At 44.5% G+C, this 27,179-nt stretch overlaps 1 protein-coding gene across 7 annotated transcripts in view; it reads left to right on the top strand.

Moving 5' to 3' along the window:
* Nucleotides 1-18,075, top strand: part of LOC127668937 (zinc finger protein 709-like) — a 71,254-nt gene extending 53,179 nt beyond the window's left edge. For 2 of the 7 annotated variants that reach the window (XM_052162826.1, XM_052162828.1), the window contains exons 2-5: nt 9,932-10,279; nt 14,545-14,671; nt 14,972-15,032; nt 16,129-18,075. In XM_052162826.1, coding sequence (XP_052018786.1) covers nt 10,241-10,279; nt 14,545-14,671; nt 14,972-15,032; nt 16,129-17,170 — 1,269 coding nt within the window. In that variant the 5' untranslated portion in view covers nt 9,932-10,240 and the 3' untranslated portion in view covers nt 17,171-18,075. Of the gene's footprint in view, nt 1-4,626; nt 4,738-4,941; nt 5,097-6,762; nt 6,863-9,931; nt 10,280-14,544; nt 14,672-14,971; nt 15,033-16,128 lie in introns of those variants that run through there. The other 5 variants (XM_052162821.1, XM_052162823.1, XM_052162825.1 and 2 more) reach the window with 5 other exon arrangements.
* Nucleotides 18,076-27,179: the final 9,104 nt, after the last annotated feature.

Below are 27,179 nucleotides of genomic sequence, written 5' to 3'. Positions count from 1 at the left end.
ACACAAAGAAAACTTCCAGTCAACTAGTTCCAATCCTGTGTCTGGAGCTTGTCTGTAAGCTAACGGCCTTGGGCATTGCTACTCCCCCAAGTCTGTTGCCCACAGTTCACACAGCTTCTCATTCGGGACAGATTCACTCTAGGTCTGTCTCTTTCCACAGCCCTTACATATCCAACATCATGAGGACATTATTGAAAGTTAGGTTTCACCTTCACAGCGTCACTCAGTGGCTTGTTCGGGACTCCCTTTGGGACATTCCCTCCCTTTCACGAGGGAGGAAATTGTGAATCTCATTGCCTGACCTAAGGCCCTCTCTGGAAACTTGGTGTAAGACTATTACTTTGGTATCTTGAATGCCTACAAGCCCAGGACTCTGATGATGATGTTGTTAAGTTCCAGTGTCAGCTGGAGATAAAACCTCGCCATCTGGCTCAACTTTTACAATATCGGTTTCTGTTGAGGCTATCCTTTCATGAGAAATTATATTTTTAAAAGCTGTTATTGGGTAGAGTCTGGTGTTCAGGGTATCCTTCCTATTGTCCTAATGCAAAAAAAAAAAAAAAGAAAAGAAAAGAAAAGAAAAGAAAGAAAGAAAGAAAGAAAGAAAGAAAGAAAGAAAAGAAAAGAAGAAAAAGAAAAAAGAAAAACCCCAAAAACCCTGGGTTTCTTTTAGTGGTGCCACCTCCTTGACAATACTGCTGTCTTGGCAGCTGCTGTGCCTGCGACCTCAGACTGACCCTTCTGGTCTAGATAGGCTTTCCATTGCTTTGAAGAGACGCCATAACCAAGGAAACACTTACAAGCATTTAATCGGGGCTGGCTTACAGTTTCAGAGGTTCAGTCCATTATCATCATGGCAGGAAGCATGGCGGCGTCCAGGCAGATGTAGTGCTGGAGAAGGAGCTGAGAGTTCCTCTGACTGCAGCCAGGAAAGACTGTCTGTCTCACACTGGGCAGAGTCTGAGCATATGTATTACCTCAAAGCCCCGCCTCCACAGTGACATTCTTCCTCTAACAAAGCCACACCTCCTGCAATAAGGCCTCAGGGTCTAACAGTGCCACTTCCCAGGGCCAAGCATATTCAAAGTACAACACCTTCCCCAAATGGCACAGGCTGTCATGTCCTCCTGCTCTCATCGGTGCTTTCTCACTGTGAAATCTGACAAGAGCAGTGAGTACTGACAAGGCCACAGAATGCCAGCTTGCCTGGGCATTTCTTCCACCAAACAAATGTGTGCGATACTTTTAAGATTCAGTACCACTCAGATTCTCCTGCACAGGCAGAATGTAGCAAGATGTTGTCCCTTCAGGGTGTTCCATGTTACAGAATGATTCCTACTTCAGTTCTTGATAAAGAACTAAAATAATCCACGGGCCAGAGTTGCAGATCATCAAGCTTTATTAAGCCAACAAAGGGTATAACAAGTGCTCTAGCCAGCTCAACAGGAGCAGATTTATGCCTGGGAGAAGACTCTTGGTGCCAAATCAAAGTAGGTTAGGGTTTTAAAATCAAAAGGTGTTGGGTTCCATAGCTGCCTGCAGCTATTACGAAGTGGGTTTCTGGAACAGAAGCTGAGGGATAAATGGGGAAAAGGGGCGAAAAGAAGTATGGCTAAGACAATATTCACTGATCAAAGCCAGAAACTTTTAACAGTTTGGGCAAACCCTTCCCCCCAGACTCCAGGCTGAGTTCCGGTGGAAGTTGTCTAGCTTCTCTTGGAGGTCCTCGTCTTGACTGCTCCGGCAGCTGGGTGGGTCACCTGCTTAATTCAGGAATTCCTAGACCTGGAGGAACAATGAACTTAACCTTTACTTCGAGCACTCGGCCCTAGGTGGAGCAGGATCCTGGCTATCTGGGAGAAGTTAACCTTGACCAAAGTCAAACTCTGACCAAGTGCATGACTGTCCCAATATGGCTCTGTACAAAAAGGCTGCTATAATATCAAATGTAGACTGAGGGGGTTTATAAAATGTAACCTTTGATCTTGTAAAACATCATACGGGCCCTTCTTTCCTCCAGAGGAATCATTTGTACACTCCGGGACCCTTTATCCGCAGGCAAGTAGAGCTTTTGCAGTAGAAAACACTTCATTAAAAGAAGTGAGAAGCCTTTTGTTTGCAGGCAAATGTGGTCCCTGACAGGAGGAGGTGCAGGGTCAGGACAGTCTGACCTTTCCTAAGCCATTTCATGAAACCTCATTGGTTACAAAGCTCACACCGCTTTGTGCTTTCTGGTCCATCAAATTCCCACCAGAGCTGCCCGCTAAGCTCTGCTGCCAGCACTGCAGGCTTTCCTACCTCGATAGTCTAAGCTCTTTCAAATTCCTCTGAAGGGGCTGGAAGAATTGGTTTAGTTAGTAGAACCTGCCGATCTTCCAGGGGACCCAAATTCAGGTTCCTGTACCCATACTGGGATGCTAGAAACTACCTGTAACTCCAGCTTCAGAGAAATCTGACTGCTTCTTCTGGTCTCTGAAACTACCCACAGACATGGCTCTCATGTCTGCTCTCTCTCTCTCTCTCTCTCTCTCTCTCTCTCTCTCTCTCTCACACACACACACACACACACACACACTTTATGTTTTAAAAACACATCTTTAAAAATGCAGAACAATCATCAGGTAGGGATAGACTGAAGTGGTACCAAGGGCCTCTGGAAGGCTGTATATATTCTGAATTGGTGTCCATTGTATGGTACTTTTCTTCAGTCATCAGGCTGATGGTGGTGGAAATAGAAATGGTTCATTCTCAATCACTATTAATAACTCTGTATCAAAAAAATTTGCTTTCTTTTTCTATGACTTCATCTGTTGATAGCCTAGAAATCTTGATTACAAAAGGCAGACGTTAACTAAAAGAGGCACAAGCAACATTTCGTTGGCTGAGAAGCTAATATTTCCCATGTCTTCAATGTTTCCAGGGTCGACTGATTTACCCAGACTTTCAATGTATTTCGTTTGTATCTTCCTCCAACTCCCGTCTCCCACAATCCTCCAGGCACCACATCATGTCCCTCTCCCAGCTCATGTTCTGCCCTTTTCATTGTCTCTTGTGGTCCAGTTGATACTGCTTGTTGAAATGCTGACTGATCAGTCGGCTTGATTGTGTGCACTGACCACAGCTGCAGTGGGTTCACCGTAGCACTCACCAGGCTCTGCCCGTGACCCTCACCGCAGTCCTCCTCATCACCCCCCTTAGGCCGCCTTCCATGATGTTTTCTGAGCCTTGCGGGTAGGAGGTTGATCTAGAGGTCTCCTTTAGGGCTGAGCCGTCTCCACCTTGACGGCTGACTGCTGCAGGGGAGCACAGCTCTGGCGGAGGCTGACAGAAGCGCTAAGGCCTGTATATAAGCATGAACATGCAGAAGGCACTGCGGAAGCGTGTCCATTTAGCAAGACAGCAGTGGCGTGCTACCTGTTAGAAACCTCCTGAGCCGCCTGCAGACTGTGCAGAGCGCCCCAGGCTCCCTGAACTGTGAGCTGTCACCTGTGCTGGGGTGGGCTTTGGAGATGCAGCTGTCTTTCAGTCATTTCTGCTCCTGTAAGTAAGCCCAGTAAAGCTCATTGGTTTACACAGTTGGACTTTGGTGGTATTGGTGTGGCCCTGACTCTGAGGGAACCCCAGGAGAGTTCAAGAACTGCAGGGCCTGATGCAAATATGTGAAATATGAACTCTCTGATCTTCATCACTGGTGGGGGCTTATAGACAAATACCATCTTTGTTAGTTTATGTGGTTTGAGGGTTGAACCTAAGGTTTCCTGCATTCTAGGCAACTGAGCCACTTTCTTTACAATTACAAGCTATTCAATGACATACTTAAAACATTGTTTTATTTTATGTGTATTCGTGATTTGTCCGAATGTTTGTCTGCTATGTATGCTTGGTGCCCACGGAGGCCAAAAGGTGTTGGATTCCTTAGAGCTGGAGTTACAGAAGATTGTGAGCCTCTTTGTGGGCCCTGTGAATGAACCTGGGTCCTTTGGAAGAGCAGGTAGTACTCTTAAACGACAAGCCATCTCATGTCACATTTGCTAGCCCTTTAATTACATACTCTCAATTCTTTTCCCTTCAGTTTTACATGTAAAGGAGAAGAGTACCAGAGGAAAGTCTAGAAAGTTACAAGTTCTCTAATGACTGTTTAAGAAAAAAATGATGGCTTTAGGCATATTGGCTCAGGGCCTTTGATCTCAGTACTTAGTAGGCAAGAGGATTAAGAGTTTGAGGCTTTTGTACACTACACAGCAAGACTTTCAACAAAAGCACTCTGGGGAAGCTATGGCACAGTGCCCTCCTGAGCTGGCTTCACAGAACACTAGTTTGGTTCTTTCATCTGACTTGTCCCTATGTATGTCAGTCACAAAACTGGCTTGACACTGTCAACTATTTTCACTGGCCAGGGTCCTGGAATTCAGTAGGACACACCTAGAGGTACGCAAGAGCCATGGACCTATGTTGACACCTGCTGGCCACCACAACACTAAACAGTGAGTACTAGGCTCATAGCCTGAGGAAGGTCTAGAGGAGCCACTCCTGTCATTCAGCCCACGCAAAACAGTTCTAGCCAATCAGGAGCTTCAGGCAGGCTGTCCAATCAGAAGCTTCTAGGAGGTGGGGGGGCGGGTTCTTTTCGGCCGCCATGCTAGCCTTAGGTTCTTAATCAAGGCTGAGGAAGGCCGTCGTGGGAGCCACTGCTCGGAGCTGTGGGGGGAGCGCGGGTGAGCTCGGAGCCGTGTCAAGGTGAGCGAGGGCCGCTGTCCTCTGACGGGGTCGCGGCCGGCTGAGACGCGGGAGCTGGGGCTGTGAGTCCTCCCCGGGGTTGGGGTAGTGGGCGCAGGGACAGAGGGACTGCGACCTGGGCCTCCGCCTGCGGCCCGTAGGTACTTCTTCTCTGATCCTCTTCCGCGTCTGCGCAGAGCGGGACCCCCCCCCCCCGCAGGCGGGAGGGGGGGCGGGAAGCCAGCACACGGATGACGTCACGATCAGGGCTGGCGCGCACGTCCTGGTTTCAGCGTTGCACTGAGGGCTGCTTGCTAGACTAAGGATGTCTAGGTTCTTTTGTGTTGCCCTCGAGAAGTTCTGAACTTTGCATTCCACATGTAAGTATGGGATCCTCTTTAGGTTAATTTTGAGACATTTGTGAAGTCCAGTGAGTTTGTTTGCAAAGACGTTTAGAAACAGCTCTAGGAAGGATGACTTGTCTCATTGAATTTATTTTGTTCTTCTGTCAGACATCCCTTGATTGCATTTTTGTTTTTATTTCTGCTTATGCTTTTGTGGGTTTGTTAATTTTTCCTCCCTCAAATAGTTCATTGTTTTGAGTACTGAGGTTCGCTGAGAACTGTTAGTCAGGAAGCGTTGTAGTCGACTCTTGTGTTCACCATTCTGTTTCTTTTCTTCATTTCCTGTTACTTTATTTTAGGATTTTTTTAATTGGAAGTATGTTGAGCTTCTAGTTTCAACTGAGAACTGACATTATTGAGAGTTCCTATCATGAGCATATTATGCTAGAAATATAGATGACACATTTGTATCTCCCCAAAGTATCAGAATGCTTTTGAATAACAGTAAGTTTAAAAGGTTTTGATGGCAGCCATTAGCCAGATGACCTCACTTCCTTTTGTAATTAGGACAAGGCTAATGTGGGTTTTATTCTAGTCTTAATTGTTAATATTAATTCTCATGTCAAAGCACACAGTGTATTTATGCATATATCTAGTTTATAAAATGAATACAGGTAAAGGAAAAGGCTTAGAAGTAGGCTGAGAGAAATGTAAGTAGAGCTTGTACTGATAAGGAACTCAAAACAACTGTGTCACAGGGAGGGAGCCATGCTTTTAGTTAGTCCTAGGTAGAAGGCAGAACCAGGCTCTGAGGGCGGGTGGGCGACTGTGGGCTCAGGTCCAGGTCTAGGTAGGGAATAAGAGGAGGGCAGGGCAGTTGACTAGGCGGAGTTAAGGGTGAGCCTGGTTGAATTGACACCTCAGGGACAAGAGTCCCTGCTTGTCCTTTCTTGATTTTTGTGCCAGTTATCAGATGATAGGTTGGCTTGGGGGCCAGACATCCTAGTGCTGGTAGGTGTCTATCACTTTAAGAGGCCAGGAGAGGGAGTTTTGCCCTTCCCTGGTTTTCCTGATAGCATTGTAATACTCTCACGTGCAGTTTTGTCTCAACTCACCCTGATAAACTTAGAGAGTGGCTCCCTGTCTGTTCTCAGGAACAAGCCTTAGCATCTGTGCTGTCTGGGTGAACAGATTGTATTGTTTGTGCACCTACCGAAGGGCTGCAGTCATCTTCTTCCTTCAAAATGGAGTCAAATGGAGCCACTCAGGGCAAGGCATTGCCTGGAAAGCCACTGTTTTTTTTTTTTTTTTCACAACATGGAGTAACTTGGGACAGGACACAACAAACTGCCCTTCAACACTTCACATCTGGAGTCCCACAGTTGTTCCTTTTGTTAGGTTCGTTGCTTTCACTGGTGATTGTAGTGTGAGGCTGGAGAGCTGCCTTAGTGGTTAAGAGCACTGCTGCTCTTGTAGATCGATTTCCAGTGACCACATGGTGGCTTACACCCATCTGTAACTTCAGCCTGAGGAGAGCTGAAGCCCTCTTCTGGCCTTCACGAATGTGGTGGGAGCAAAGCACCCATACGTGTAAAATACATAATTAAAAAATATATATATAATAAAAAAACATAATAAAAAAAGAAAGTTGTTGTTAATGTCTGCAGGCTTCTCCTTCGAACCCTTATTTTGTCTTTTTTAGACAAAGTTTCACTGTGTGACCTGTCTGACCTAGAACTCTGCAACTTTGTAGACCAGTGTGGCCTGGAACTCACAGCAGTCTGCTGGACTCTGCCTTTCGGGTATGTGCAACACCACACCCAGCATATCTTTGTTACATTTGGGCATTTTTCTTTCTGTGCCATTTATCTTTACTGGCGTACAAGCAGCATAATGTCTATATTTTTATATCCTATCATTTATTGCCAATGTGCAGGAGTAGGATAGAATTGCACCTCTTAGATGTTTGCTGTGGTATCACATTAGTTCCTTGAATTTTTGTTGATTTTTGAGATTTTCTTTGGGCAAAAACCAGTTTTTTGTTTTTTTGTTTTTTTGTTTTTTTTTTGAGACAGGGTTTCTCTTTGTAGCCCTGGCTATCCTGGAACTCACTCACTCTGTAGACCAGGCTGGCCTCAAACTCAGAAACCCACCTGCCTCTGCCTCTCAGAGTGCTGGCATTACAGGGGTGCGCCACCACCACCCGGCGCAAAAAACAGTTTTTTTATTTCTTCTGAAGAAGCTTACTTCCCCTTTTGTTGACAGTTTTATTCTCCCTTAAAAGTGCAGCGTGATCATGCCTTAAAATTATTTTTATGTTTTATTTCTGTGGGTGTATTGCCTGTCTTCAAGTCTGTGTTTGGGTGCTTGGGGAGGAGGTTATTAGATCCCTGGAACTGGTGTTGCAGGTGCCTGTGAGCCGCCGGGGTGCTGGGAATTGAACCCGGGTCCTCTGGAAGAGCAGGCAGTGCTTTAACCTGGGAGCCCTCTCTGGCCCATTCATATGACTTCTGTTATTTGCCGTTGATGATAGATTGCATCGTGTTTTAACTTTTGGGGAGGAACGTGTTGGAATTGACATGTTCTTGTGTGCTCTGCCGTTGAGCTTTGACCACAGCTTGGGTTTTGAAGTTTTAGTTGGTTTTGCATACCTGTCTTAATTTCTGTTTCGTTGCAGTGTGTAAGTTTTTGCTTTGGTTTAGTTAATTTCTGTATTATGTTGAGGTAGGTCTTTGTGTAGGTAAGGATGGCCTCAAATTCCTGATTCTCTTGCCGCTTCCAAAGTTCTGGAGTAGCAAGTATGAGCTTTGATACTTTTTTTTTCCTTAAGATTTTTATAATTTAAGCCAGGCAGCGGTGGCGCACGTCTTTAATCCCAGCACTCCTGCCCAGGAGGCAGAAGCAGGTGGATTTCTGAGTTCGAGGACAGCCTGGTCTACAGAGTGAGTTCCAGGACAGCCAGGGCTACACAGAGAAACCCTGTTTCAACCTCCCCACCCCCCAAAAAAGATTTTTATAACTTAAACAAATGCCCTATGTGGGTTGAGCACTGGGCTGTCGCTTATTCTCAGTGCTTTGAACGTCCCTGCCTCCCCTGTTCACTGACAGTCATTGTGTAAGGAGGCCTCTCTGATGACGATTAGGAGTGGCGTCTGTTTATGGCTATGAGCATAGATGGTTACAAAGTAACCTGGCTCCGGGACAGTATAGCTAAACTCTGTTAGTAGCTTACTCCTAGAGGCGATGAGTTTTTGGCTAGGTTTACAGTGTCAGGTATGGATTTCCCCTTGTGAAGCAGGCCTCACATCCAATCAGAGAATGCTGGGTTATTCATCTAACAGCTTTCTTTTTTTTTTTAAAACTACATATGACCCAGAGTCTCGGTCATTGTTCTATTGCTGTGAAGAGACACCAAGACCATGGCAAGTTTTACTTGAGACAAGCTTACGGTTTCCGAGGTTTAGTTCATTGTCACCCTGGCAAGGAATATGGTGGCGTGCAGAAGACACGGTGCTGGGGAAGGAGCTGAGAGCTCTGCATCCAGATCTGCGTGAACAGAGACACTGAGCCTGGCTTGGGCTTTTGAAACTTCAAAGTCCACGCCCAGGGACATATATCCTCCAACAGCATTCAGATACAGGAGCCTCTGGAGGTCATTCTTATTCAGGCCACCACACCCAACCATCATGTTCCTAGGCGTGTACTCACAGGACTCTAGCCTCCTACGGAGAGACAGTAAGAGAAACAGTAGTATATCCCACCACAGAGAGACTGTGCACCCATGGTCATCACTGTTTTACTCAAAATATCTAGAAAATGAGAACTGCCTAGATGTCCATCAGTGATGAATGGAAAGTGAAAATGTGGTATACATACATGTAACTGTGTGTGTGTGTGTGTGTGTGTGTGTGTGTGTGTGTATACATGCGTATGCACACCTAATTTGTTTTTATGATAGAATGGTGGCTTCATAGTTTAAATTCAGAACTATTTGCTTTTCTGAGGCATATTGTACCAGATTGGTGTAAATTTGTTTTTGTATTTTTAAGACTGGGTCTCTATTAAACTAACTCTGTATACCAGGATAGGCTTGATCTCAAGAGATTCCCTTGCCCGTTTCCTGAGTGATAGGGTTAAAGGCGCGCGTTACTGCACTCTGCTTGGTGGAAATCCTCTACTGTTGGTTGGCACCTTCCATCCTTGTTTTGTTTGTTTGGCTTTCATTTCTTTTTTCAAGTTTTCCCTTTGACATTTTATTTCTTGAGTTTTAAGACTTTATGACTTGGTTTTCTTTTCATTGATACATTGTTCAATCTTTATAAATAAAACACGGAGCTATATGGCAAGAGTTCGGTGAGGACGTGAGCCATGGAAAGATGAGACAGAGTGCACTTGCTGGCCTTCAGAGAAGGAGAAAGACACATGTGCCCGATGATGCAGCTAAAGGATTGCTGGAAAAGCTAAGAATACTAAAAACAGAGCCAATCACTTCAAAAATCTCAAAAACTCTTACCATTGTGGCTTCAGTCAAAAGGCCTTCTGAGCCCAGGGGCGTTAGCAGAGCTGGCAGCAGGTTGCGTGCAAGGATTGTGCCAGCGGTGTGATAGGGAGGAAGGGCCAAGGTTAACCGTGAAAACCAGTAGCTAGACAAAGTGCAGTTGCTGATGCTGGCGCCTGAGGCACATTTAGTCAGAGGTGAGATGAGTGTGAGAGGGGCTGTGGATGGAGACAGGCAGGCCCGGAAGTTGTGAGGTGCCTGGTGCTCACTGGGCGCACAGGTCCTGAACGCTGCTGGTTGCTCCTGTGATGGCTGATCTTCACTGTAGACTTGCATGGCTCTGGAATCAACTAAGAGGCCTGTCTCTGTGCAGCTCTGCCAGGAAATTTCAGGGAGGATTGACTGAGGTGAGAAGACCCCGTCATCGTCATAGAGTAGGTGGCACTCTGAGAAGTCCACAGAAGGAGCAGTGCTTTTCCTGCGTGACTTCACTTCTTGCTGGTGAGTGCATCGGTCTTGTTGCTGCCGCTGCTGCCGTCCTTCCCTGACATTGGAGTCAGCTTCTTGGGCCTTCCAGTGTGGACTGAAGACCACTGAAGAAGCTGTCCCAGTGTCTTCCGAGCCCTCAGTGCCAGACTGAAGCTCCTGGGGCTTCCAGCCTTGTGAATGGAGTCTCTTCATCATGGAGTCAGCCATCGTCGGACTGTCCAGGCCTGAGGAGGTAAGCTGTAAATTGGATAAGGTAATGTATTAAGTTCCCTTGTTATTTGTTCTTTTATTTCTATCCTTAAGAGAACCCTGAGCTATTCGTGTCCTTCTGTTTTCCTATGTGTACCTTAAACATTAGTTTAAAGTCATCATTCTCTTATTTAACTTGTGTGTTTTTAAATTTTTAAAAACTTTTTTGTTGATTCTTTGGGAATTTCACATTACATCCCAACTTCCCTCATCTCCCCATCCCTCCATAGCTAACTTACACCCCATCCCTCCATAGCTAACTTACACCGCATCCCTCCATAGCTAACTTACACCCCATCCCTCCATAGCTATCCTCTGACCTTGCAGCTCCTTCTACCCCCTAAAGAAAAGAAAGAAACAGAACAGTATCACCAAGGAAAGTGCAGCATGTATATCCTTGTGTCCAAACAGCTTCCCTTGTAAATGGTCACTGCAGGGAGTCACTGGTCTGGTTTGAGGCTTCTGGCTTCTGCTTCACATCAATGCTGGAACGTCACTGGGACTCCTCTCAGAGATTTTGTTGCCCTGTTTCCTGGAGATCTTACAGCTTTGGTTCTGCAGGACTTCACAGGCCTCTTCACAGGCTCCCGCAGTTCATGGATGGGCGGGACTCACTCAGAGTCTTAAGGCTGGGCCTGGTGGGAGCGCAGTTGGTCTCCTACACCGGCCCGGCAGGCCAGGTCTTCTGCTCTTCCCAGGTGAGGGGTGAGGCCAGCCTCCCCTTTTCATGCCCTAGGGACTGGCTTATCCTCATGCCCTCCCCCCCCCTTCCCTACCAGGGTCAGTCCTACTGTGCTGCCCAGGAGAGGTGCAGAGCCAGCTCTCCCATTCTGCTGCCCAGGCAAAAGGTTGGGCCAGCTCTCCTGTACCCACGCCTCTGGCTAGGGATGGGACCAGAGTTCCGTTCACACTGTTGGCCTGGCTCACCAACTCCCTCCCATTCCGCCAGGGCCTCTCCAGTGCTGCCCAGGTGTGTGGGGCCCCCTTTCCTGAGTTCTGTAGTCGGCGGGGTTGGAACCAGCTCTCCTGAACTCGTGCCCTAGGGGCTGGCTCACCTGTGGCCTCCTGAGCCCCACCCTACCACTAGGGTTGTCTCTGCTGTGTTGCCCAGGCAGTGTGGGGGTGCTCGTGCGTGGGGGCGGTGTCCACTTTCTTCAGTGCTGCAGCTGGTGGGGGGGCAGCTCTCCTGCTTTCCAGGCCGACTCTCCCATCAGCACAGGTGAGGAGCAGGGGAAGGGCCAGCTTGGCTCAGCCCCAGACAGCTGCATGGTCCTAGGCAGCGATCAAGAAGGCGCGTCTATGTGACCTGTGGTGGTAACATGGAGCAACAGACTGCTGCTCCAGCGCCGCAGACCCAGACAGGGCCCTCCGCGGCAGCATGGGCTGGGGCTTCACCATGGCCTCAGGCGGAGGTGCAGGCTGCACTCATCAGGCTGTTCCTTACCACCCTCATGTTTCTAGTTCCGCTTCCTTCATATTGCATTAACTGTCCCTGCTTCTCTTTCTCTTCCATCTTTTGACCACATACTTTTCCTCTTAAATGTGCTATGCCAGCAATGACATTTTCTTTGGAAAGTCAACCCAAAGAGTCCAAAGGAAATACTTCCCTAGCTAAAGTTAAACACAGCACAGAAGAACTGTAATCTAACATAGCGTCACCCAGAGAGATGATTCACCTGTGGGTCTCCACTCTGGAGGTCCTGCTCTTCTGCCTTGACTAGGATGCAGCTCTGGGAGTCATCGCAACTCACCAGTGCTCCATTTTCTCAAAGGAAGAAGCCGTAGGCCCACTAGCACTTGCATTTGTTACTGGTTCTGTTGATGGGCAGTGTAACTCCCCAATTCCCAAGGAGCAGGAACAGCAACTGCCTTTGAGTCTTGAGTTCTGCCTCTCTTTATAGCGCTCAAACCACTTGGCTCCTCCGTCTTCCATTTCTCTACCACCTCTTTGCTCACTCCCTGCAGTATCTGGCCCTTGCTGTGTTCTGTTTTTTTTTTTTTTTTTTTTTTTTGATTTTAATAATTTTTATTTTACGTACGTTGGTGTTTTGCTTGCATGTAGTCTGTGTGAGGGTCAGATCCTCTGGAACTGGAGGTATAGATGGTTGTGAGCCGCCATTTAGGTGCTGGGAATTGAACACTGTCCTCTGGAAGAGCAGCCCGTGCTCTTAACTCCTGGGGCATCTCTCCAGCCCTGATCATTATTTATTTTAGAGTTGACACGGTCATTACCGTCTCCTATGTCTTCTGTTTTCTTCATAATTGAAGACCTGAAGTAATCACCTAAAACAGTGTGCTCTATACCAACAAGTAACGTTACCAGACATTTTGGGGAATTCCACCTGATTTGCATATAGGAAATTTGAGTTCCCTCTTGGGGTTCTTAGTCTCATTACTAAGAATGTAAGGATGGCTGGAGAGATGGCTCAGCAGTTAAGAGCAGAGGACTCAGATTCAGTCCCTAGAACTTACACGCTAGCTCACAACTTCTGTAACTCCAGGTCCAGGGTATCCAATGTGTGACTTCTGTGTGTACTGCATGCACATGTGCACATACATACACTCAGACACACATGCACATGCACACATGTAGGCACACACACACACAATACTTTTTTGGAAGGATTTAAGAGCTCTCTCAAAGCTTAAGGACAGTTTTATGAATTTAAAAGAAGTCCTCAGGACTGACAAGTTGTAAGTTCTGGCAGCTTTTGGGAAGGAGAGAAGGATAAGAGAAGAAGAAAAAACCAAAACACCAAAAACAAACAAATACCAAAACACAATGCCTTTTGAGTTAAATCGGCATAGTGGTCAGTCTGGTGGCAGATAAACCCAATGTTAAGAGCATACCTGGGCTCTGGCCAGCATTCTAAAGAGAAGGAAAAGTTACCTAGGAGAGTCTCATAGCATCTGTTAGCAACTACACAGGGAGCCCTCGCCCTATTTGCAACTGTTAAGTATTGATTTAATTTCTTTCCTACATGTGGACATGCATATTTATACTATTCAATCTCTCTTCTTGATAGTCTTCAAATAATTTGTCCATTTCATCTAAGCTACTCCATCTCCGTTTGTTCCTTTATGATTGTTTTGGACTAGATTTATTATTTCTAATTTGTTAATTCCATATAAGTTACTAAATTTGTGACCATGGAGTTGCTTATTTTTTTACGATTTTAATCATTGAATGTGACATAGATTCATGTGTAGGAACACTTAGTCTCCAGCTGGTGGCACTGTTTAGGTTGTGTAGTAACTGATAGTTTTCTGAGATGATGTATTAAATAATTTTTCCCTCATTCCACTTGCCACATTTATGTTTCTCTGCATTATTTTCCCACTTTCAGTTGTTAACAAGTGAGCATTACTGGGTATGGTAGTACATGCCTTTAATCCTAGCACTTGGGATGCTGAGGCAGGTTGATTGCTGTGTGTTTGAGGCCAGTATGGTCTCCCTAGCAAACCTACAGGCCAGCCAGCAAGACAATATACTGAACTTTGTTTCAAAAAAGCCCAAAATGAATGAGCATTTGAGCCAGTGATGGCTCAGCAGGTGAGTGCAACTGCCACTAAGCCTGCTAACCTGAGTTTTATCCCTGGGGCACACATGGTGGAAGGAGCAAAGGGACTCCCACACTCACAGAGTGTGCGTGCCCATGTGCACCAAGCACACACTAACTACTTAAAGAGTGTTCATATATGATTATGAGTGCCTTAGGAAATCAGTTCTCTCTTCTCTAGGGTTTGAAGTTTGTTTGTTATAGGGTATAGTTTACCATATATTTAAGAATATTTCTGAAGTACTTGTTTCAGAGATACTATTACTTATATTCACCGAACTCCATGTTTTTTGTTTTTTTTTAACCTCGTTTTCAGAAATTTCTTTGAATGTCAGGAATATGGAGGAAGAGGCTTAAACTCTTGAGCATGAGTTTCCAAGGGCAGGCAGCCTCCTGAACCGCAGCGTTAATGCTGTTGTGTGTGTCACATGATAGGGTGTCCCTGGGACAAGAAGAGGAGATCACTGGAGAAGGGGAATGAGGTGGGAAGCAGCGATCTCTTCCCTGGACGCTGTCACGAGAGGAGTGGGCTGTCTGGCCTTCTCTGAGCATCACTCCGTGCTCTTCCTGCACGTGTGTGCCATGGAATGAGTGTGTGGAGACCACAGAATTACGTGGCCATATGCCAGTTGTGGACAGATGTGTCTTTCTCAATCAATCTTCCATGTCCTAATATGCGATGTTTTAGGGTTTGGTGAGCTTTGAGGATCTGGTGGTGCACTTCACCCAGGATGAGTGGGATTTGCTGGATCCTTCTCAGAAGACTCTCTATGGAGATGTGATGCTGGAGACCTTCAGGAACTTCACTGCCACAGGTGAGAGTAGCCCTGCCTTTAGTCCCAGGAGGCAGGAGGCAGAGGACAGAGCATCTACGTGAGTGAGTTTTAGGCCAGGGTCATCTACAGAGTGAGTTCAGGAATACGTAGAGAGACCCTGTCTCAAACAAAACAAAAAAATACCTTATCTTTACCTCATAAATTAGAGAACAAGGGTTTTTGGTTATTGATGGTTGTTGGGATTTGGATGTAGAAAGGGAAGAGTATAGTGAAGAAATTAGGCATAGTACAACATACGTTCTAATAATTCATCACACATATTCTGTGATCATGGTTTAGGATATGAATGGGAAGATCGGAAAATTGAAGATCGTTATGAAGAGCCTGAAATAAATCTAAGGTAATTTGCATGCACAAGTGCACGCAAATATTTCTTGAAGACATTTTAATGTGCTGTAAAAATTTTGTTTTTAAGATCTACTTATCTGTTTTTTTTTTTTTTTTTTTTTTTTTTTTTTTTTTTTGGTTTTTTCGAGACAGGGTTTCTCTGTAGCCCTGGCTGTCCTGGAACTCACTCTGTAGACCAGGCTGGCCTCGAACTCAGAAATCCACCTGCCTCTGCCTCCCAAGTGCTGGGATTAAAGGCGTGCGCCACCATGCCCGGCTATATAGGTATTTTGTTGTATGTTGTTTGCTGTGTGTTGTATGTCTGTGTACCATATATATGCTGTGCCCTTGGAAGCCAGAAGAGGGCATTAGATTTTCTGGAACTGGATTTCCAGCTGGTTATTTTTTTATTTTTTTATTTTTATTTATTTATTTATTTTTTGAGACAGGGTTTCTCTGTGTAGCCCTGGCTGTCATAGACTCACTCTGTAGACCAGGCTAGCCTCAAACTCAGAAATCCTCCTGCCTCTGCCTCCCAAGTGCTGGGATTACAGGCGTGCGCCACCACCGCCCAGCTTCCAGCTGGTTATTACCCTCCATGTTGATGCTGTGACCTGAATCAGGGTTTTCTAGAAGAGCAGCCAGCTTCATAGTAACTGAGCCCTTTTTTCAGCCCCTATCTCATGAATATTAACAACAAACTAATAAAACAAATAAGCCCACGTTTAAATTTATTTATCAATAGAAAAATTACACCCCAAATCTATTTTGTTTAGTCTTTTACCTGGAACCAGTTCTGGGACCCTGTATTTGACAAATGCTGCTATTTCCATCATAGGCTTATTGGAGCCATATTCTAAAATCAGTTCATTTATTTTCAGACTTTTCATGTGATTTTGCTTGTTTTGGGACGTAGGTTGTCCAAGATGGTCTAATTAACAAACAGTTGGAAAACAGTTGTCACTAATATGCTTGTCATTTTCATAGTAGTTACATATATAGATATTCGATGATTGTAAAGAAGGTGGTGGACCAACCTTATCTATAATGAAATCTCAATATGAGCAGCAATGTGGCGACATTTTCATGTGTCATTCATTTTTTAATAGGAACATCGTATCTCACTCTGAATACACACAGTATGAACATGAAGAATATGAACAGAAGCCACCTGATTCTAATTTTCTCACAAGTGTTGAAGGCTACATGGGAACTCACACTGTGAATGGGCCTTCTGAGTGTGAGGTATGTTTAAAATCCTATGGACTGTATCACCTAACTTACAATGGACATCACAACTATGAGTACAAAGAGTGCGTAGGAAGCCAACCTGTACGAAAAAGTTATGAATGCAACCAGTGTGGTAAAACTCTGAGTTCTTACAATTCTCTTCAAAGACATCAGAAAATTCATATCGAAGAAAGACCATATAAATGTCAACAGTGTAGTAAGGCCTTCAGATGTCTCAATGCCCTTCAGTCCCATGAAAGAATTCATACTGGAGAAAAACCTTATGAATGTAATCACTGTGGTACAGCTTTTAGCAGACTTACTCACTTGAGATTGCATGAAAAAGTTCATACTGGAGAAAAACACTATGAATGTAAACAATGTAATATCGTTTTCAAATCTCAGAGTTCCTATCATAGACATAAGATAATGCATGGAGAGACATTCTATAATTGTAAAGAGTGTGGGAAGTCCTTCATTTATCCCTCTTTACTTCAAATGCATGAAAGAACTCACACTGGTGAAAAACCCTATGAATGTAAACTCTGTGGTAAAACTTTTAGATATCATTCTTCCATACGATTACATGAAAGAACTCATACTGGGGAAAAGCCCTATGAATGTAAACACTGTGGAAAAGCCTTTACACGTCAGAGTTACCTTCAATTTCATGAACGAAGCCATACTGGAGAGAAACCCTATGAATGTAAAGAATGTGGTAAAGCCTTCAGACATCACTCTTACCTTCGATTACATGAAAGAAGACACACCGGGGAGAAACCGTACCAGTGTGTGCAGTGTGGCAGATCCTTCAGCCGGCAGAGTTCCTTTAAGAGACACCAGTCAGTTCATGCTGTGGAAAACCCCTATAAATGTCAACAGTATCTAATTCCTTTATCCCTGTTTCCTTCAAATGCATGAAAGGATTTACACCAGCACCAAATCTTATGCATGTGAACAATGTGATAAAACACTTGTCCCTATTCACAGAAGACACATGTAAGAACTCAAAATAGTTATGAACCTAACATAGTATAGCCTTCAGGGGTCACAGGGACTATAGAACCACATCTCCCAGAAGTAGTTACCAAAGATGGTATCTTCTGCCCTTGAACTCCCATACAAATTTGTGGAGCTCATATATCTGAGGGAGAAGTAATACAGGGAAAAGGCCAAAAAGAGGGACTGTGAGCCACAGTAATTTAACTCCAGAGCCCTACAGCCAAGAAAGGCCACACATGGCCTCTGATGGGTCAGCCTGAGCTTCTATGACCTCTTCTAGCCAACCTAGGAGCCCATTCCCTACAATCACTAGAAGATAGGTCTGCCCTTTGAATGAACTCTTCCCATTTGAGATGAAATTTCATTTCCATCCAAATGAAAACCCATGGATTCAAAACCGTGTTCTTGAGACACATGCTTGAATCTTTTCTATTCTGTGCAATGTATTCTATGCTGTTACTCTCAAGTTCAATAAATCTATATAGACTCTTTGTATTACCACTTATTACCTGATACTTATTTTTTGAAATAACCTTCATATCACATCTTGACTTCCCTTCCAAAACACTTCTGGGTAAAAGAAAGGTGTTTGTAGTTAATTTGAGGCTTTTAATTGTTTGAAAATTTTATATGTGTGTACATTGTGTTTTGATTAAATCTTACCCCACACCATCTTCTCTAGTGCCTCCCATACTTTTTTTTTTTTTCTTTTTAAAGTAAGGTCTTACTATGTAGCGCTGGGGCTCACTGTGTAGAACAGGTTGGCTTTGAACTCAACAGAGATCTGCTTGCTTCCACTGACATTAAAGGTATGTGCCACCAGAGTCATCCGTGTATTTCTTTTTCCTTGGTCCCCTGCTTATTTTTGGACCATAGTACCCAATCCAAAGTAACAAATCCATCCCTCCCTCTTCCTACACCTTGCCACCGGTATTGGCATTTCTGCTCTAACCGGAAGTATTTAATTCCATGTGGACTAAGGGGAATGCAAAGACATTTTCTTTAGGAAATAAGACAGGATTGATACAGACTCGAGCCTCACCAAGACCTCAGAGGTAAGGTACACATTGTGATCCGTGTGGTCCTGAAGACGTGGTTTTTCTGATTCATACAAACAGATGGGTTTTGAGTGTTATATGAATATTAGCGGTATGCTGTAATGGTGGGAGAAACAAAACTGGATCAGACTGAATTGGCAAGGATACATTGTGTAGAAATTCTGGGCTTAGTACTATAGATTATACAAGAGGTACAGTTTAGTGTGCTGGAGAGATAGATGGCTCAGTGGTTAAGAGTACTTGCTGTTCTTTTGGAGAACCTGGATTCAGTTTCTAGTACCCCAGTAGCAGCTTGCAACTGCCTCCAGTTACAAGGGCTCTAATGACCTCCTCTGGCGTCCACAGGGACCTTCCTATTTGTGGTACATATACATATGTGTAGGCAAACACACAGATATAAAGTGCAGTTTATTTGATTTTAGGGCTGAATCCTGGGCCCAAAAATGGCCTTCTGTGAATGAACCAGTAATGCCTGATATATCAAAAATTGATATTGATGAGGAAATTCCGATTAGAGTGACTTAGCATGTAAAGCCTGCTTGTTTTCAGGTTGAGTGTTTGCACCCTTTTCTAGAGGTGCAAGAAACAAATGTCAGGGGTGTCAGCATCCATGAAGAGCTCAGTCTTTGCCTGCCTCTGCACGCCAGGCCTTACGGTAGCAGGTGGAGAAGCTCAGCTTGCAAGCGTCAACCAGTGGGGTTAATGGCACACTAGAGAAGTGAGCATCACGTGTAAACACTAATGGCAAAAGGCAAAGCAGGTGTGCTTCTCCAACAGACAAGACTGGCAAAGCAGTGTTCGTGATGTCTCACTCACGTCAAACTGAAGTGCAGGCACGTTTTCAGAATGTTCCTAGAAATGAAATAGCAAGTCCAGTAACTTTTTGTCTCACCTATGCAAGTATTAAAGTTCCAGAGCATACAAACTACAGTATATACTTTGATTTGTAGTCAGAGCCAATCTTGTACTCATAACCCTTATCCAGATGACCTACCCAGACTTGAAAGAGGCAGGAGGCCAGGTGCCCTTTGGTGCCCTGTTATGTTAGCAAAAGTTTTACTATTCATCTTTTTAAAATTTCTATATGTGTGTGTGGGCATGTGCACATAAGTGAATGCACCCACAGAAGCTAGAGGTGCATCAGAATCAGGAGAGTTAGAGTTACAGTGGGTTCTGAGCCAGCCAGCATCGGTTCTGAGACTCAAACTCTGATTGGTTCTGAGACTCAAACTCTGATCTCTGGAAGAAAGTGCTCATAGGTGCTCTAGTCTCTCAGTAGTCATTCTCAGATTCTTCCCCCCCCCCCCCCGCCCCCTTTTTGGTATTTTTGAGACAGGGTTTCTCTGTGTAGCCCTGGATGTCCTGGAACTCACTCTGTAGACCAGGCTGGCCTTGAACTCAGAAATCTGCCTGCCTCTGCCTCCCAAATGCTGGGATTAAAGGTGTGGACCACCACCACCCTGCCGTTCTCAGATTCTTCACCGTAGGGACCTTTATCTGTCCTTTATCTGGGTAGCTGTTCCTTGTGGAAATTTATGTAATCAGGATCCTATAGGACCTACTGGATATTAACCGAATTTCGTGATTATAGGCAATACCAAGTAGTATGTGGCTCTTCAATAAAATAAATGCTTAAGGGCAGGAGGATTATCTGATCACTGGAATTTCAGTCACCATACAATTTATATTGAGCTTAAGAAGTCATTTGGTTATATTTTCAAGCACAGAATTCATAATTGTGATAATTATACTTGGGTGTTGGCACAATCTCCATGTTTTCAGTGATCTGAGAGATGAGGGTTATGTTTGGAAATGGCTAAGTGGAAGGTATTAGAGCTGTGATTACCAGGGGAAATAGTGAATGAAAAACAAGTGTATCTTATTACTAGAACAACAGCCTTGCTAGTGAGACCTTAACATCGGTGACTAGTGCTGTGCCTCTTCTGCCTTTGAATCCTGGACTCTATTCTATATGTATTGCACATTATTGACACCACCAAAGACTTGCAAGATGTAGGTGTGGGCCGTTCCCTCCACACCTCTTGAAGTAGCTAGTGTGACTATGATTCCTTCTCTTGCTACATTGGTTTGTCTTCCTAAGCATGCACTGGTGGTCTTGGGGCAGGGGTGTTCTTTATGATTGGTTGGTTGGAGAGAAGACTAGGTCCTTATTTATAGATGGCTTCGCACACTATACAAGCACCACTCAGAAGCAGACAGCTGCGACATTACGGTGTCTTTCTTGTACAACTCTGAAGGCATGTCCTGAGGGGAAATCTTCATAGTGGACAGAAGTTCAGGCAGTGCACATGGTTACACTGTGCTTAGAAAAATAGACTGATGTGAAATTATGTCCTGACTCATCTGTAACACTTGGTTTGGCTGGATAGTCATGAACTTTGAAGCAGTATGATTGGAAGATTGATAGGAATCTACTTGTAGAGGGGTTCATTGGATTTAACACTGACAGCTGGTTCTTTTAGCAGAGAAGAGCTCCAGTGACCACGGAGTAGGATAGCTTGTTCTGAGGATACCGGACATGCCAGTGAGTGCAAGCACAGCCTTGCCATGCTCGTAGCACCGCGGGTTATGTGTGCATGGTCTTCCTCTCACTGTGGCTGACCTGGAGACAGTGCTGTACAGTGTTAAATATACTGCCGTGCAGATCTGTGTCTGCGTGATCTGGGATCGAAGGACCTGAAAGAATGGGGTGGACTACAGTCTAATGCTGTAGACAACCTTACTTCTGTTTCAGTGTACTTTCATATATGAACGAAACAAAGAAAGCAATGAATGATCCAGGGAAGGCTGTTTGAGTTAAAAAACAAAACCAAACATGAACAGAAAATCACATAAATAAATGTCAGTAAGTATATATTAAATATTGACAGAGTAGCCCTTTTCCAGAACTTTCTCAGAACAGATCAGTTTAAACACAGTTGTCTGGCATGTAGTATATCTGGGAAAGCATGAAAACAAGGTAGAAGGCCATATTCAGGATACACTGACCAGATTGGGTTTATGGCTGTGATTTTATGTCCAACAAGAATAAACATGTAATTGAATGTAAATGTTTTCGCGAGAAGCATGAAATGAAGTCTTAAGAACAATCCAGGACACAGAGTGTACCAGAGGTAAAAGGCCCTCTCTGTCTATTTTCTGGAGCCTCTCTCACAGTTCCTTAAGGAATTGTTCACCATGCATCATGCATTTGACCATGTTCTGACAGTATACCAACGGTAGAAGGCGGTGAGTCACCAGGATGGGTCCATTTACCATGGTGACCATGTCTTGTGGCACGTGGCCTACAGTGGGCCACTTTTGACCCGCAAGGTGCAGAACTGTTTTCACTGAAATGGATACACTTCAGATATGGATTTGCACTTCCTGCACGTAATGAATGCTTCCACCCAAAATACCATCCAGGGAGCCACAGAGTGCCTTATCCATCCTCATGACCTCCCACAAAGCATCACTCATGACCAATGAACTCTCTTTATAGTCAAAGAAATTTAGCAGTGTGCTCGTGCCTGTGGAATGTAGTTTTATTTCAATTTTTTTTTTTTTTTTTTTTTTTACCATTTGTAGCAGATGGCATTAGAGGACAGTGGAATGGCTTCTTACAGATGCAGAGCTCCAACTTTGAGGCAATAACCTGAAGGTCTGGATTTGGGTGTCTAGATGTCTTAAGTCAGTGTTCAGTGTTAATAAACCACCATTTGCCTATGGGCCATGTCTGTCTCTATTCAGAGGCAGTTCTTCACCCCTCTGGGACAAATCCCCCTCCTCTCTCTCCCTGTTTCTACCTCCTTCTCTCTCCTCTGTCTCCTGTCTTTGTCTCTCATTCTCTGTATTTTCTCTTTCTGGGGCAAATAAATCTTTGTGCTGAGCATGTGTTCTTGGGGGTCCTGAGCTGATACAGATCTCTTTACAGAAGAACTGGGGTTGATCCCAGCACCCACATGGTGGTTCATAATTTCCTGTAACTCCAGTTGCAGGGACTCCAACATATTTCCTGACCTTTGTGAACTCATTCATGCATCTGATGCACACACACACACACACACACACACACACACTTTTTTAAAGGGGAAATATTAACTATTTAAAAAGTAATTGGTTCTTGATACCCTGTCTTTCTACTGAGCCACCAACCAGAGGTGGGCCCTACAAGTTCCCTCTTCCCACTGTTCGGCATTTCATCTAAGGCCCCTCACTTTGAGTCCTGAGACTCTCTCACCTCCCAGGTCTCTGGTACATGATAGAGGCCCCCACCCCAACACTTCATGAGGTCACAAATTTCCATTCATTCTGCTGGCCCTTAGGGCTTCACTCCTGTTTCCTAGACCCCCCCCCCCCCATACCTGATCATGTTCTCTTTTTCTCTGTCCCCTTCCCTTTCCCACCCAGATCCCTCCCGTTCTCTACACCCCCCCCCCACTCCCTGTGACTGCTTTCTTCTCCCTCCCAAATGGGATTGAAGCATCTTCACTTGGTTCTGTGGATTATATCCTGGGTATTCTGTACATTTTAGGCTAATACCCACTTATTAGTGAGTCTATACCATGCCTGTCCTTTTGGGTCTGAGTTACTGACTTCACTTAGAATGATATTTTCTAGTTCCATCCATTTGCCTGCAAAACTCATGGAGTCCTCTTTTTCTTTTTTCTCGAGACAGGGTCTCTCTGTATAGCCCTGGCTGTCCTGGAATTCACTCTGTAGACCAGGCTGGCCTCAAACTCAGAAATCTGCCTGTCTCTGCCTCCCAAGTGCTGGGATTACAGGTGTGCGCTACCACACCTGGCTTGGTGTCCTCGTTCTTAATAGCTGAGTAGTATTCCATTGTGTAAATGAACCACATTTTCTGTATCCATTCTTCCATTGTGTGACATCTGGGTTGTTTCCAGCCCTGTCTATCACAAATAAGGCTATGAGCTATGAGCTATGAACTATTAACATAGTGGAGCTTGTGCCCCCATAGCATGGTAGGGCATCTTTTGGGTATATGCCCAAGAGTGCTATAGCTGGGTCTTCAGGTAGATCTATTTCCAATTTTCTTTTTTTTGAATTAGATATTTTCTTTATTTACATTTAAAATGTTATCCCTTTTTGTGGTTTCCCCTCCAAAAACACCGTATCCCATTCCCCCTCTACCTCCTCAGCAACCCAACCACTCTTGCTTCCCTGTCCTACCATTTCCCTATACTGGGGCATGGAATCCCCAGATTTCCAGAGTAGTTGTACTGGTTTACAATCCCACACCCCACAGTCAAAAACTCTCACCCAGAATTGTTCCTGTCTAAAAGAACTGCAGGGACAAAAATGGAGAAGAGACTGAGGGAAAGAAGGTCCAGTGACCAGCCTAACTTGGGAGCCATCTCAAGGAGAGGCTCCAAGGTCTGACACTATTACTGATGCTATGGTGTGCCTACAGACAGGAGGCTACCATTGTTGTCCTATGAGAGGCCAAAAAAGCAACTGCAGATAGATGCAGATACTGAACACCCATCCAAATTGGGGACCCCTGTGATTGAATTAGGGAAAGGCTAGAAAAAGTTGAAGAGGTGGGTGACCCCATAGGAAAATCAGAAGTCTCAACTAACCAGTACCCCTGAAACTTCTCAGATACTGAGCCACCAACCAGGCAGCATACACTAGCTGGTCTGAGGCCCCCGACACATATAGCAGAGGACTGCCTGACCTCACCTCAGTGAGAGAAGATGCACTTAACCCTTGAGAGACTTGAGGCCCCAGGGAGTGGGGAGGCCTGATGGGGTGGGGGTGCTTGGGTGTGGGGACATCCTTTGGAGATGGGGAGGAGGGGTGGGATGAGGAACTCTTGGAGGGCCGATCTGGAGGGGTATAATGACTGGACTGTAAAAAAGATTAAAGATAATAATAATTAAAAAAAAGTAATTGGTTCAATCAAGTTGGATTTTGATGAGTCATCACTTTGGCCTGCTATAGGTTTACTTTCTGAGGTGTGCAGATGTATGTGTCTTGTATGTCCCCTGGAAACTTCTCACACAACACTGAGTGCCTGAATAGGTATCTGCAGGACCATAGATGAGTTTGAGAGGAATGATTGCATGGCCCTAGTTATGGGAAGCAAGGCATACAAGTAAGGCCAAACCATCTGAAGGTGGAGCATTCACAGTGCGAATTCTCACACAGTCGTTTCCTACGCATGGTGCTTATACCGATTCAGTGGTTATGATTCTTGCTTTGAGTTGGGAGATGTATAATGCAGGCTGAGCCACGAGGATTTGGAGTATCTATGGTGCAAATCCTTGGATGGTAGTCTTCTGAGTAGTCTGTCACGGCACACCTGTCTGAGGGAGGTCCACCACGTGACTATGAAGATGCCCTTAAAATGGTTGACAGGTTAGAACAAATTTTGAAATCTTTGGAGAGTAGCACATAGGACTGAGAGCATTGGAATACGGAAGTAGGGGTTGCGTGGCTGCTGCTGTGTGTAATAAGGTGTACATTTAAGGCAAAATTAGCTTCTCAAGAGAAAGTTGTTTCTGTAAAGGAGGAATTACAACAAGAAAAGATGTGTCTAGCATTTCCATATTAGCCTGTGATTTGGAAGTGTACACTTACATTTCTAATGGTTCAGTGTTAAAAGGAAAAGAATACAAGTTAGATATGTTCTATAACGCCCTTGTGATCAAAGAACTTGGAACCCAGGGGAAGAATTGGAGGTCGAGGAAGAAAAGATCATGGCAAAAGTGATGAAGATACTTTTCAGGTCTGACCTTTAATATACAAGCAGGGAAAGGCTGATTCAGCACACAGGCCTTAGCAATGGTCTGGTACAAGAAACTATGATAATGAGAGAATACTCAGCATTGAAACTGCTCAAATTGGAGAAAACTTTATTTTATGTGTATGTATGCTTTGCTTGCTCTTGTGTGTGTGTGTGTGTGTGTGTGTGCACGCGCGCGTGCAAGTGCACTATTATGATGTGACAGACATCTCTTGGGAGATGCAACATACACATACATCTATTCATCCGAGTAAAAGAGCCAATGAATAACCAAACTAATGACTGCACCTGTATGCAATTTGGTTAACCAATGACTTTTGCAGGGAAAGGGGGGCATTACTAAGAGGAGCAAGGGTTAGGGATTGCTTACAAGGAGCAGGAATAACTCAAAAGCAGTTGTGTCACCAGAAATGCCACCCCAGCATGGGTGACAGCTTCCTGGGATTCTTCAGGCAGCCCCACAGTTCCTTTCTGCTGCTCAGCTGGTGGAGTCTTCACTCCACCAACTGTTTGCTCCCTTTTCTGCTGTTAGTACTTTCATTCTTCTATTCTTCCCAGATACCTGAAACTTTGTTTGTTTTCCTGTTTGACACCTGAGGCTCAAGAGCATCCCTCTCCTTCCTGCAGCAAATGTTTTAGTGTGGAAGGAGTGTTAAAACTCAGAGTATCATGCCTGCCTGTTTAATGACCATAGAGGCCAGAAAGGGGTATCAGATTTCCTAGAACCAGAGTTATGAATAGTTGAGAGCCACCATGTGGATTCTGAGGGTAGAATCTGGGTCTGCTGTGAGGGTAACAAGTCCTCTAAACCACTGAACCATTTCTCAAGCCTCACTGGTGAAGACTTAAGCAAGGAAAAAGGCTACCACAGACTAGTCCATGGAGTTCTGAGGTATGGGAGAGGATGGGATGCTTCTGACTTCTGTGAAGGCAGACGTCACTTTTCCTTTCCTTGCCCTGGCTCCTGGAATGACAACTCTGAAATTAATTATTTATTAATAAATGCCTTAAAATAGCTTTGGCTCATCCCCTGACTAGCTCTTAGGTTATTTAAACTATTCTATGTCTACCATTTGGTTAGTTACCTCTATTTCAGTCCTGGCTCGGCTTCTTCCTTCGCGTCTCGTCTGCATCTCCCTGAGTTCACCTACTTTCTGGTTTACATCCAACCCCTCCATCCATCTCCTTGAATTGCTCCCGTGTCTCCTTTTATTCTCACACCATTTCCCAGAAACCCCTCTTCCTGCCAATCTCCTACCTCCTATTTTTCGAATCAGCTCATTGGCGATCAACATTTTTATCAACAGGTGTTGATTATAAGAGATTCTCTTCATATTCCCTCTTCAAGACATAGGCTGCATGGCTGGAGGCAGCATGAGGAAAATCAGCCTCTCATAGGCTAGGTTCTTTAATCCATTAAGGACTCTTAGTTATCATCATCTGGGTTTCCAGGGAGTATTCAACTCCAAGACAATGAAGGACAGAATTTTTTGAGGGTATTGGGTTTGCTAGAATCTGATTCCAATTTGCTGGACCTCATCAGACTGTTTACTGGGTCTTAAAGAGGATAATTCAACATGGACTTCAAGACTGACAGGGAGCTTTGATATATTTGTTGATTCCCATGGTGAACTTTATGAAGTGGGAGAAGCTTGGGCAGCAGACCAGAACATTCTAGACTGGTATTTTGAATTGAACATGTAAAGTGGTAAGCCAGTATAGAGAAGATAAAGGACAACACTATTTCTGTTGCTGTGATAAAAAGCAATGCCCATAGAACGAGTTGGGTAGTGTTCCTTCTGTTTCTATCTTGTGGAATAGTTTGAAGAGTATTGGTGTTAGGTCTTCTTTGAAGGTCTGATAGAATTCTGCACTGAAGCCATTTGGTCCCGTGCTTTTTTTGGTTGGGAGATTTTCTATGACCCCTTTTATTTCTTTAGGGGTTATGGGACTATTTAGATGATCTATTTGATCCTGATATAATTTTGATGTTTGATATCTGTCTAGGAAATTGTCCATTTCCTCCAGATTCTCCAGTTGTGTTGAGTATAGGCTTTTGTAGTAGGATCTGATGATTTTTTGAATTTCCTCAGTTTCT

Source organism: Apodemus sylvaticus, chromosome 18, assembly GCF_947179515.1.
Source record: "Apodemus sylvaticus chromosome 18, mApoSyl1.1, whole genome shotgun sequence".
NCBI lineage: Eukaryota > Metazoa > Chordata > Mammalia > Rodentia > Muridae > Apodemus > Apodemus sylvaticus.
This window is presented reverse-complemented; position numbering and strand designations above follow the sequence as displayed.